Source organism: Ranitomeya imitator, chromosome 4 (genome assembly GCF_032444005.1).
Source record: "Ranitomeya imitator isolate aRanImi1 chromosome 4, aRanImi1.pri, whole genome shotgun sequence".
NCBI classification, from domain to species: Eukaryota; Metazoa; Chordata; class Amphibia; order Anura; family Dendrobatidae; genus Ranitomeya; species Ranitomeya imitator.
In genome coordinates this window covers 722,573,267-722,586,976 of record NC_091285.1, presented here as the reverse complement: position 1 = coordinate 722,586,976, position 13,710 = coordinate 722,573,267, and the positions used below count along the sequence as shown (strand labels likewise).

The window sequence follows — 13,710 nt, the reverse complement described above, 5'->3', positions numbered from 1 at the left end:
AACACTTACTCTGCTGGAGGAAATAAACTCTGTATTTTATATCACTATCTCCCACCTATTACATCACCAGTGACTGTCACATTATGGAAGCACCGAAATGCTGTCACCTTAAGAGAAAATTTCCTTTTCTTAACTCAGATTTTTTTCTTTAATGAGTTTAAAAAAATGTTTGATTTTTTTTTTATATTTATAATTTAAATCTTTATTAATCATAACATTTCAAGATCTTGCAATGTTTGCTCGGGTCACTGGCGCTGCTCTGCTCTCCTATTTCCTGTTGTTTCAGGAAATCTTCATGTACATCAGCAGCACTAGACTGACTGTCTTATGTATTAAAGCGTCTAATGAGCCTTTGCAGAAATCTTTTTGAAGGGTAGAGGAGGTGAGCTGTGACATCTCCTATTGTGGGTGATGGGTCCTGTGTTATGAGCTCTATATAGAGGTGTTATCAGTCATTGCACAGGAGGAGGAGGAGGTGAGCTGTGACATCTATTGTGAATGGTAGATCCTGTGTTTATACAGAGGAGTTATCAGTCATTGTACAGGAGGAGGAGGTGAGCTGTGACATCATCTATTGTGAATGGTGGATCCTGTGTTATCTACTGTATATAGAGGTGTTATCAGTCATTGTACAGGAGGAGGAGGAGGTGAGCTGTGACATCATCTATTGTGAATGGTGAATCCTGTGTTATCTACTGTATATAGAGGTGTGTTCAATCATTGTACAGGAGGAGGAGGTGAGCTGTGACATCACCGATTGTGAATGGTGAATCCTGTGTTATCTACTGTATATAGAGGTGTGTTCAATCATTGTACAGGAGGAGGAGGTGAGCTGTGACATCACCGATTGTGAATGGTGGATCCTGTGTTATCTACTGTATATAGAGGTGTTATCAGTCATTGTACAGGAGGAGGAGGTGAGCTGTGACATCACCTATTGTGAATGGTGGATACTGTATTATCTACTGTATATAGAGGTGTTATCAGTCATTGTACAGGAGGAGGAGGTGAGCTGTGACATCACCTATTGTGAATGGTAGATCCTGTGTTTATACAGAGGAGTTATCAGTCATTGTACAGGAGGAGGAGGTGAGCTGTGACATCATCTATTGTGAATGGTGGATCCTGTGTTATCTACTGTATATAGAGGTGTTATCAGTCATTGTACAGGAGGAGGAGGTGAGCCGTGACATCATCTATTGTGAATGGTGGATCCTGTGTTATCTATTGTATATAGAGGTGTTATCAGTCATTGTACAGGAGGAGGAGGTGAGCTGTGACATCTCCTATTGTGGGTGATGGGTTCTGTGTTATCAGCTGTATATAGAGGTGTTTTCAGTCATTATACAGGAGGAGGAGGTGATCTGTGACATCATCTATTGTGAATGTTGAATCCTGTGTTATCTACTGTATATAGAGGTGTGTTCAATCATTGTACAGGAGGAGGAGGTGAGCTGTGACATCACCGATTGTGAATGGTGGATCCTGTGTTATCTACTGTATATAGAGGTGTTATCAGTCATTGTACAGGAGGAGGAGGTGAGCTGTGACATCACCTATTGTGAATGGTGGATACTGTATTATCTACTGTATATAGAGGTGTTATCAGTCATTGTACAGGAGGAGGAGGTGAGCTGTGACATCACCTATTGTGAATGGTGGATCCTGTGTTATCTACTGTATAGAGTTGTTATCAGACATTGTACAGGAGGAGGAGGTGAGCTGTGACATCACCTATTGTGAATGGTGGATCCTGTGCTATCTACTGTATAAAGAGGTGTTATCAGTCATTGTACAGGAGGAGGAGGTGAGCTGTGACATCACCTATTGTGAATGGTGGATCCTGTGTTATCTACTGTATATAGAGGTGTTATCAGTCATTGTACAGGAGGAGGAGGTGAGCCGTGACATCATCTATTGTGAATGGTGGATCCTGTGTTATCTACTGTATATAGAGGTGTTATCAGTCATTGTACAGGAGGAGGAGGTGAGCTGTGACATCACCTATTGTGAATGGTGGATCCTGTGTTATCAGCTGTATATAGAGGTGTAATCAGTCATTATACAGGAGGAGGAGGTGAGCTGTGACATCATATATTGTGAATGGTGGATCCTGTGTTATCTACTGTATATAGAGGTGTTATCAGTCATTGTACAGGAGGAGGAGGTGAGCCGTGACATCATCTATTGTGAATGGTGGATCCTGTGTTATCTACTGTATATAGAGGTGTTATCAGTCATTGTACAGGAGGAGGAGGTGAGCTGTGACATCTCCTATTGTGGGTGATGGGTTCTGTGTTATCAGCTGTATATAGAGGTGTTTTCAGTCATTATACAGGAGGAGGAGGTGATCTGTGACATCACCTATTGTGAATGGGGGATCCTGTGTTATCTACTGTATATAGAGGTGTTATCAGTCATTGTACAGGAGGAGGAGGTGAGCTGTGACATCTCCTATTGTGGGTGATGGGTCCTGTGTTATGAGCTCTATATAGAGGTGTTATCAGTCATTGTACAGGAGGAGGAGGAGGTGAGCTGTGACATCATCTATTGTGAATGGTGAATCCTGTGTTATCTACTGTATATAGAGGTGTGTTCAATCATTGTACAGGAGGAGGAGGTGAGCTGTGACATCACCGATTGTGAATGGTGGATCCTGTGTTATCTACTGTATATAGAGGTGTTATCAGTCATTGTACAGGAGGAGGAGGTGAGCTGTGACATCACCTATTGTGAATGGTGGATACTGTATTATCTACTGTATATAGAGGTGTTATCAGTCATTGTACAGGAGGAGGAGGTGAGCTGTGACATCACCTATTGTGAATGGTGGATCCTGTGCTATCTACTGTATATAGAGGTGTTATCAGTCATTGTACAGGAGGAGGAGGTGAGCTGTGACATCACCTATTGTGAATGGTGGATCCTGTGTTATCAGCTGTATATAGAGGTGTTATCAGTTATTGTACAGGAGGAGGAGGTGAGCTGTGACATCACCGATTGTGAATGGTGGATCCTGTGTTATCTACTGTATATAGAGGTGTTATCAGTCATTGTACAGGAGGAGGAGGTGAGCTGTGACATCACCTATTGTGAATGGTGGATCCTGTGCTATCTACTGTATATAGAGGTGTTATCAGTCATTGTACAGGAGGAGGAGGTGAGCTGTGACATCACCTATTGTGAATGGTGGATACTGTATTATCTACTGTATATAGAGGTGTTATCAGTCATTGTACAGGAGGAGGAGGTGAGCTGTGACATCACCTATTGTGAATGGTGGATCCTGTGCTATCTACTGTATATAGAGGTGTTATCAGTCATTGTACAGGAGGAGGAGGTGAGCTGTGACATCACCTATTGTGAATGGTGGATCCTGTGTTATCAGCTGTATATTGAGCGGGTAGCAGCTGTGTTTTTCTGTTATTTCTGCTGATGAGGAATCTGGTGTAAATTTCTGGAGCTTCAGTGGCTGATATTAATATTTCAAAATTAGATTCGATTTATTTTTTTATGTCACAATCTTTGTTTTTTATTTTTTGCAATGTTTTTCAAAAAACGCACTGAATTTGGTCCTGAATAAAACTGGTCATCTCATTGTGCCGCATTCATTTCATCCACCGATAATATAGGTGTCTCACAGCTTTAAGAAATTACATTAATTCCTTAAGAAAGGGTTGGTCAGGACGGATGAGCGGATCAGGATGGGGCAGATCAGGGTGGGTCAGGACGGATGAGCGGGTGCGGGCGGGTCAGGATGGGTCAGTACGGATGAGCGGGTCAGGAGAGGGGAAGGTCAGAGTGAGTCAGGATGGATGAGTGGATCAGGGCGGGCGGGTCAGGATGGGGAAGGTCAGGGTGGGTCAGGACGGATGAGCGGATCAGGACGGGCGGGTCAGGATGGGGAAGGTCAGGGTGGGTCAGGACGGATGAGCGGATCAGGACGGGCGGGCGGGTCAGGAGAGGGGAAGGTCAGAGTGAGTCAGGATGGATGAGTGGATCAAGACGGGCGGGCGGGTCAGGATGGGGAAGGTCAGGGTGGGTCAGGACGGATGAGCGGGTCAGGACGGGTGGGCGGGTCAGGAGAGGGGAAGGTCAGAGTGAGTCAGGATGGATGAGTGGATCAGGGCGGGCGGGTCAGGATGGGGAAGGTCAGGGTGGGTCAGGACGGATGAGCGGATCAGGACGGGCGGGTCAGGATGGGGCAGGTCAGGGTGGGTCAGTACGGATGAGCGGGTCAGGACGGGCGGGCGGGTCAGGAGAGGGGAAGTTCAGAGTGAGTCAGGATGGATGAGTGGATCAGGGCGGGCGGGTCAGGATGGGGAAGGTCAGGGTGGGTCAGGACGGATGAGCGGATCAGGATGGGCGGGTCAGGATGGGGAAGGTCAGGGTGGGTCAGGACGGATGAGCAGATCAGGACGGGCGGGTTAGGATGGGGAAGGTCAGGGTTGGTCAGTACGGATGAGCGGGTCAGGACGGATGAGTGGGTCAGGGCGGGCGGGTCAGGACGGGGCAGGTCAGGGTGGGGAAGGTCAGGGTTGGTCAGTACGGATGAGCGGGTCAGGGCGGGCGGGCGGGTCAGGATGGGTCAGGACGGGCAGACGTGCACTTTGGCCACGTGTTATAGTAACACATGGAGCAGCTCACCCATATGGAAAGTGTTCTGCACGGTAAGACTACCCCTCTGCTGACAGTGTACCCTCTGCCGTCCTCCCCCGGGTTTCGGCTCCACTCACAAGTCCTTTATGCAGAACCTTCTCTTTCAGAGGGTCCCATCATACATGACTGTGGCCCCTTTGCCTCAGACTGCAGCGAGAACACCCAGGATGTGAATCCTTCTTGTCTCTTCTGGGCAGTAAAGAGAAACTGAAGAGATAAGTGGACATGTGAACAGAGCCTTATGTCCTTAGCGTAAGATCTGCTTACAGCTCTGGGGTCAATATAGGATATATTAGGAATTTAGATAAAATGAAGAAAATGTTGTTTCTTGCATTATCTCTTCTGCTTTCTTGACGAATATTGATGCTTCCCCCTTTTATCTTTCTGCAGTGCACTATGCTCGTCCCATCATCATACTGGGGCCTGGGAAGGACAGAGTTAATGACGACCTGCTTTCTGAATTTCCCGATAAGTTCGGCTCCTGCGTCCCTCGTGAGTATTCCCGTGGTGGGCTGTAGGGGGCACTGTTAACGGTGTTTGATTAGTTGTCAGGGAGAGATCTGTTCTTGACACAGTTCCTACAAGTTGTGAGACGGTCACAAAGTTTGGTTTTCCGCATTTTGGTATGATGAGCGATCAGATGAAAATTTGTAGTCTTTCCTTGCCTTGAAAATTAAAATAATCATGAAAACTCAATTTCAGCTGAATTTTAGCTCTGACACGAAACGACCTGCTGGTGGAAGTGGTAACCAGGACAAGAAAGCTGACATCTCTCCTTCATGCTGATTGATATCAGAGCCATCTGGTGGATTTAAAAGGCAGCTTCGGGCTGGAATCCGTCATCTTCTGTTATGCATTGTCACCTTCAAGGAAACACCTGCAGACACCATTGTTTTGCATCCTTGCTTTACAGGCAAGGACATTGCTGTTTGTAAGATTGCCCCTAAATCAATCATTTATTGGATCAAGAACTTCAAAGGATCGATTACTGAGAAGGAGACTTCAAAGAGACCCAAATAATTCCAGCACCTGCGAGCAACGTCTCCTACAGACGATTCAGCTATGGGATGGGTCTAGCCCCAGTGCAGAGCTCGCTCAGGAGCGGCAGTAAGCAGGTGTCAGTGCAGTTGCACACAGCGAGTGAAGTCTTCAAGTGTCAAGAAGGAGAGCAAAGAAGCCACCTCTGGTGGCCGTGTCCTAGCTGGCCATGTGAGCGGACGCTGAGGAGAGAGCTCCCGCTGCCACCAGTCATATAATCCTGTGCAGACACCGCTGTCTGCTTCAAATTGTGCCGTACCTGCTGGCTGAAGACTCCGGGAGTAGAGGAGCAGTGTGGAGACGCCCGGTGGAGGACGAGATGACTCGGAGGAGACAAAAGAATGCGGGCGCAGGTGAGGCGGTCGGGATCCAAGATGGCGCCGCTGCCAGGGCGGACACTGAAAAAGCAAACACCGCTTGCCAGAAGCGCTTGGAGGCTGCAGCAAAGCTGAAAAAGTTTTCCCAGGTGGACATTGGGGAAGAGGCGCAGGAACTCGCTGAAGAGGGATCTGAAGGAGAGGAGGAGGAGACGATTGATGAAGGAGTGAAGGAGGTACAGAAGGGGGAGCGAGACTTTCCCAGCTTTATATTGTACACAGAGTGTATAGGTCCCCGGATGTCCTATACAGAGCTGGGCTAAGATCTGACTCTGAATGCCCTAGATGTAGGAATGATAGTGCTCGAATGTTCCACATGCTCTGGACGTGTCCGGGATAGACTGCTTTTTGGTTGGTGGTTCTCACCTGGATAGAAGGGGCTGAGATCTGACTCGGAATGCCCTAGATGTAGGAATGCTAGTGCTGGAATGTTCCACATGCTCTGGACGTGTCCGAGATAGACTGCTCTTTGGTTTGTGGTTCTCACCTGGATAGAAGCGGCTGAGATCTGACTCGGAATGCCCTAGATGTAGGAATGATAGTGCTCGAATGTTCCACATGCTCTGGACATGTCCGGGATAGACTGCTTTTTGGTTTGTGGTTCTCACCTGGATAGAAGCGGTTGAGATCTGACTCTGAATGCCCTAGATGTAGGAATGATAGTGCTCGAATGTTCCACATGCTCTGGACGTGTCCGAGAGACTGCTTTTTGGTTTGTGGTCCTCACCTGGATAGAAGCGGCTGAGATCTGACTCTGAATGCCCTAGATGTAGGAATGATAGTGCTCGAATGTTCCACATGCTCTGGACGTGTCCGAGAGACTGCTTTTTGGTTTGTGGTCCTCACCTGGATAGAAGCGGCTGAGATCTGACTCGGAATGCCCTAGATGTAGGAATGATAGTGCTCGAATGTTTCACATGCTCTGGACGTGTCCGAGATTGACTGCTTTTTGGTTTGTGGTCCTCACCTGGATAGAAGGGGCGTACAGATGTGTAATCCCAAGGGAACCAGTGGTGTGCATGTTGGGACATGTAGAGGAGATAGTTGTGGATAACAAGTTGAAAATAGAAATCGCCAGACTACTATACATGGCTCGGAAGGTCATAGCAAGAAACTGGATAAATGATGAGCCTCCCTCGAGGGGAGAATACATTAAATATGTGGGGCAGGTCATTACCCTGGAAAAGGGAGTGTATCAGAAAAGAGGGAAAATGGTCTTGTATGACAAATTGTGGACGCCTTGGCTGGAATTGGGTTAGGAGGAGGTTAAGGGAAGATAGGCCTGGGGAGGTTTCGCCTATACAATAATGGTCTATATGATCATAATGGAAGACATTGCATAATGCTAACGTATATCCTGTTACAAAGTAGGCTAAGAGAAGAGCGTTAGCTGTCTAACTGGGAAGGAGGGGGGAGGGGTTGGTAAGGGGGGTTAATGTTGGGGAAATTCGAAAATACATGTATTGATGTCAAATGTTTTATTGAAATTTTATACTTAATAAAAAACTATTTGAATTTAAAAAAAAAAAGCCACCTCTGTCCGAGGCAGGCAGACGATCTCCAGGAGTACAGGGATCTGACTGCAGAGGACGAGGGGAAAGTCATTGTCTCTGAAGCTTCAGACTGTGACATTGGGGAGAATGATTGTCCAGATAAGAGAAGGTGAAAAGACTCCGGAGACCACTCATGTGCTTCTCATCCATGGAGGGGATCACTCACAATGTGCGGGGGCTTCTCATCCATGGAGGGGGTCACTCACAATGTGTGGAGGCTTCTCATCCATGGAGGGGGTCACTCACAATGTGTGGAGGTTTCTCATCCATGGAGGGGTCACTCACAATGTGCGGAGGCTTCTCATCCATGGAGGGGATCACTCACAATGTGTGGAGGCTTCTCATCCATGGAGGGGATCACTCACAATGTGTGGAGGCTTCTCATCCATGGAGGGGATCACTCACAATGTGTGGGGGCTTCTCATCCATGGAGGGGATCACTCACAATGTGTGGGGTCTTCTCATCCATGGAGGGGATCACTCACAATGTGCGGGGGCTTCTCATCCATGGAGGGGTCACTCACAATGTGTGGGGGCTTCTCATCCATGGAGAGGATCACTCACAATGTGTGGGGGCTTCTCATCCATGGAGGGGATCACTCACAATGTGTGGAGGCTTCTCATCCATGGAGAGGATCACTCACAATGTGTGGAGGCTTCTCATCCATGGAGGGGGTCACTCACAATGTGTGGAGGCTTCTCATCCATGGAGGGGATCACTCACAATGTGCGGAGGCTTCTCATCCATGGAGGGGGTCACTCACAATGTGTGGGGGCTTCTCATCCATGGAGGGGATCACTCACAATGTGCGGAGGCTTCTCATCCATGGAGGGGATCACTCACAATGTGCGGAGGCTTCTCATCCATGGAGGGATCACTCACAATGTGTGGGGGGCTTCTCATCCATGGAGGGGATCACTCACAATGTGCTGGGGCTTCTCATCCATGGAGGGGGGTCACTCACAATGTGTGGGGGCTTCTCATCCATGGAGGGGGTCACTCACAATGTGTGGGGGCTTCTCATCCATGGAGGGGATCACTCACAATGTGCTGGGGCTTCTCATCCATGGAGGGGGGTCACTCACAATGTGTGGGGGCTTCTCATCCATGGAGGGGGTCACTCACAATGTGCGGAGGCTTCTCATCCATGGAGGGGATCACTCACAATGTGCGGAGGCTTCTCATTCATGGAGGGGATCACTCACAATGTGTGGGGGCTTCTCATCCATGGAGGGGGTCACTCACAATGTGTGGGGGCTTCTCATCCATGGAGGGGGTCACTCAGAATGTGTGGAGGCTTCTCATCCATGGAGGGGATCACTCACAATGTGTGGGGGCTTCTCATCCATGGAGGGGGTCACTCAGAATGTGTGGGGGCTTCTCATCCATGGAGGGGATCACTCACAATGTGCGGAGGCTTCTCATCGATGGAGGGGATCACTCACAATGTGTGGGGGCTTTTCATCCATGGAGGGGGTCACTCAGAATGTGTGGAGGCTTCTCATCCATGGAGGGGGTCACTCACAATGTGTGGGGACTTCTCATCCATGGAGGGGGTCATTCACAATGTGCGGAGGCTTCTCATTCATGGAGGGGATCACTCACAATGTGTGGGGGCTTCTCATCCATGGAGGGGGTCACTCACAATGTGCTGGGGCTTCTCATCCATGGAGGGGATCACTCACAATGTGCAGAGGCTTCTCATCCATGGAGAGGATCACTCACAATGTGTGGGGACTTCTCATCCATGGAGGGGGTCATTCACAATGTGCGGAGGCTTCTCATTCATGGAGGGGATCACTCACAATGTGTGGGGGCTTCTCATCCATGGAGGGGGGTCACTCACAATGTGCGGAGGTTTCTCATCCATGGAGGGGATCACTCACAATGTGCGGAGGCTTCTCATCCATGGAGGGGATCACTCACAATGTGCGGAGGTTTCTCATCCATGGAGGGGATCACTCACAATGTGCGGAGGCTTCTCATCCATGGAGGGGATCACTCACAATGTGCGGAGGCTTCTCATCCATGGAGGGGTCACTCACAATGTGTGGAGGCTTCTCATCCATGGAGGGGGTCACTCACAATGTGCGGGGGCTTCTCATCCATGGAGGGGGTCACTCACAATGTGTGGGGCCTTCTCATCCATGGAGGGGATCACTCACAATGTGTGGAGGCTTCTCCTCCATGGAGGGGTCACTCACAATGTGTGGGGGCTTCTCATCCATGGAGGGGATCACTCACAATGTGTGGGGGCTTCTCATCCATGGAGGGGGATCACTCACAATGTGTGGAGGCTTCTCATTCATGGAGGGGTCACTCACAATGTGTGGAGGCTTCTCATCCATGGAGGGGATCACTCACAATGTGTGGAGGCTTCTCATCCATGGAGGGGTCACTCACAATGTGTGGAGGCTTCTCATCCATGGAGGGGATCACTCACAATGTGCGGGGGCTTCTCATCCATGGAGGGGGTCACTCACAATGTGCGGAGGCTTCTCATCGATGGAGGGGATCACTCACAATGTGCGGAGGCTTCTCATCGATGGAGGGGATCACTCACAATGTGTGGGGGCTTCTCATCCATGGAGGGGGTCACTCAGAATGTGTGGAGGCTTCTCATCCATGGAGGGGGTCATTCACAATGTGTGGAGGCTTCTCATCCATGGAGGGGATCACTCACAATGTGTGGAGGCTTCTCATCCATGGAGGGGGGTCACTCACAATGTGTGGGGGCTTCTCATCCATGGAGGGGATCACTCACAATGTGTGGGGGCTTCTCATCCATGGAGGGGTCACTCACAATGTGCTGGGGATTCTCATCCATGGAGGGGTCACTTACAATGTGTGGGGGCTTCTCATCCATGGAGGGGATCACTCACAATGTGCGGGGGTTTCTCATTCATGGAGGGGATCACTCACAATGTGTGGGGGCTTCTCATCGATGGAGGGGATCACTCACAATGTGTGGGGGCTTCTCATCAATGGAGGGGATCACTCACAATGTGTGGAGGCTTCTCATTCATGGAGGGGATCACTCACAATGTGTGGAGGCTTCTCATCCATGGAGGGGGTCACTCACAATGTGTGGAGGCTTCTCATCCATGGAGGGGATCACTCACAATGTGTGGGGGCTTCTCATCCATGGAGAGGGTCACTCACAATGTGTGGAGGCTTCTCATCCATGGAGGGGGTCACTCACAATGTGTGGAGGCTTCTCATCCATGGAGGGGATCACTCACAATGTGTGGAGGCTTCTCATCCATGGAGGGGGTCACTCACAATGTGTGGAGGCTTCTCATCCATGGAGGGGATCACTCACAATGTGTGGGGGCTTCTCATCCATGGAGGGGATCACTCACAATGTGTGGGGGCTTCTCATCCATGGAGGGGGTCACTCACAATGTGTGGAGGCTTCTCATCCATGGAGGGGGTCATTCACAATGTGTGGAGGCTTCTCATCCATGGAGGGGGTCACTCACAATGTGTGGAGGCTTCTCATCCATGGAGGGGGTCATTCACAATGTGTGGGGGCTTCTCATCCATGGAGAGGGTCACTCACAATGTGTGGAGGCTTCTCATCCATGGAGGGGGTCACTCACAATGTGTGGGGGCTTCTCATCCATGGAGGGGGTCATTCACAATGTGTGGAGGCTTCTCATCCATGGAGGGGATCACTCACAATGTGTGGAGGCTTCTCATCCATGGAGGGGTCACTCACAATGTGTGGGGGCTTCTCATCCATGGAGGGGATCACTCACAATGTGTGGGGGCTTCTCATCCATGGAGGGGGTCACTCACAATGTGTGGAGGCTTCTCATCCATGGAGGGGGTCATTCACAATGTGTGGGGGCTTCTCATCCATGGAGAGGGTCACTCACAATGTGTGGAGGCTTCTCATCCATGGAGGGGGTCACTCACAATGTGTGGAGGCTTCTCATCCATGGAGGGGGTCATTCACAATGTGTGGAGGCTTCTCATCCATGGAGGGGATCACTCACAATGTGTGGAGGCTTCTCATCCATGGAGGGGGGTCACTCACAATGTGTGGGGGCTTCTCATCCATGGAGGGGATCACTCACAATGTGTGGGGGCTTCTCATCCATGGAGGGGTCACTCACAATGTGCTGGGGATTCTCATCCATGGAGGGGTCACTTACAATGTGTGGGGGCTTCTCATCCATGGAGGGGATCACTCACAATGTGCGGGGGCTTCTCATCCATGGAGGGGATCACTCACAATGTGCGGAGGCTTCTCATCCATGGAGGGATCACTCACAATGTGTGGAGGCTTCTCATCCATGGAGGGATCACTCACAATGTGTGGAGGCTTCTCATCCATGGAGGGGATCACTCACAATGTGTGGAGGCTTCTCATCCATGGAGGGGATCACTCACAATGTGTGTGGGCTTCTCATCCATGGAGGGGATCACTCACAATGTGTGGAGGCTTCTCATCCATGGAGGGATCACTCACAATGTGCGGGGGCTTCTCATTCATGGAGGGGATCACTCACAATGTGTGGGGGCTTCTCATCCATGGAGGGGATCACTCACAATGTGCGGGGGCTTCTCATTCATGGAGGGGATCACTCACAATGTGCGGGGGCTTCTCATCCATGGAGGGGGTCACTCACAATGTGCGGAGGCTTCTCATCCATGGAGGGGGTCACTCACAATGTGCGGGGGCTTCTCATCCATGGAGGGGATCACTCACAATGTGTGGAGGCTTCTCATCCATGGAGGGGTCACTCACAATGTGTGGGGGCTTCTCATCCATGGAGGGGATCACTCACAATGTGCGGGGGCTTCCAATCTATGGAGGGGATCACTCACAATGTGCGGGGGCTTCCAATCTATGGAGGGGATCACTCACAATGTGTGGTGGCTTCTCATCCATGGAGGGGATCACTCACAATTATTCCTGAGAACATTGCCATGAATATAGAATGGTATCTAATCATCCCCTGAAAACAACTTCTCCCCTCATCCTGGACAATGTGGGATGAATTCTTCCCTCCGTGATGGATACCAGGTCACAAGTAATAATTGGGAATAAAGTGTCTTGGGAGGTAAAACATTAACATTGTGTCCACAGCCAGAAACTCGCAGATCTCGGTCTCCATCCAAAGCCATACTGATTGGGAAATGACTCTGTGAGCCCTGATGGGGACAGTGATGATGATGATGTCTGTACAGTGCTGTGGTATGTGATGGAGTTAATACTGGGGTGAAAGCGTTGATGAATCTGTCCAATAAGAATTTACAGAAACCTCATGGATTTGTTGCTAAAAATGTATAAACTTCCGACATGTTTAGACTTGTCGTCTGTAATCATAGAAACCTCCAACTAAAAGAGCGAGAAACAATGTAGAGGCAAATTGTGAGAAGCGGAATGTGCGTCCGTTTCAGAATATCTGTTCTAGCAAACCATGGTGCTCTGTATTACCGAGAGAAAACAGCCGTTCGTCACTTCTCCATACTTCCAGATGGATCAGCGGCCAACGTTTGTCCTACCAGGACCTTCATCACAGCCTGAACCCATTACACTGAAGAGCAATTCTCCAAGTAAAGGATGAAAATGAAGCCTGGTATGAAAGCCGCCATCACACCGACCATTTTGTGTGTCCTGTAGGCAAGATCCCTGCTTGTATGTCGGCTCACTACGATGATAGCTCAACGTAAACCGCTATGGTCCTAGAGAAGATAGAGAGGACACCCATTCCTGTGTTGTGGCGGAGAGACCCTTGTTGCTGTAGGCCTTCTACTTAATGGGTGACACATGGCGGTGTAGAGGGGAGAATCTACATGTGTGGGGCGGTGGGTGATATCATCAGCCGACGACTGACCACAACCAGTGGATAGGTATTGACGTAGATGTACAGAGTGGCTCCATCTAAGGAAACGGCACTATGGGAGTGTGAAGTGACATCAGTCTGATGGTCAGGGGTTACCAAGTGCACGGCACAGAAGGGCGTATTATTATTATATGGAAACCCTCCCCATTTAGGGTACCTGAACATAACAGAGTGTGTATCCAGGATGACATGAAATGCTCTGGTGGAGAGGCTAGACTGAAACG

At 49.6% G+C, this 13,710-nt stretch overlaps 1 protein-coding gene across 4 annotated transcripts in view; it reads left to right on the top strand.

The window, feature by feature from the left end:
* DLG4 (discs large MAGUK scaffold protein 4) overlaps positions 1-13,710 on the top strand; it is a 310,322-nt gene that overhangs the window by 281,762 nt on the left and 14,850 nt on the right. For all 4 annotated transcript variants that reach the window (XM_069767620.1, XM_069767619.1, XM_069767621.1 and 1 more), the window contains one exon: positions 5,050-5,151. In XM_069767620.1, the coding sequence (XP_069623721.1) occupies positions 5,050-5,151 (102 nt within the window). The remainder of the gene's footprint in view (positions 1-5,049; positions 5,152-13,710) is intronic.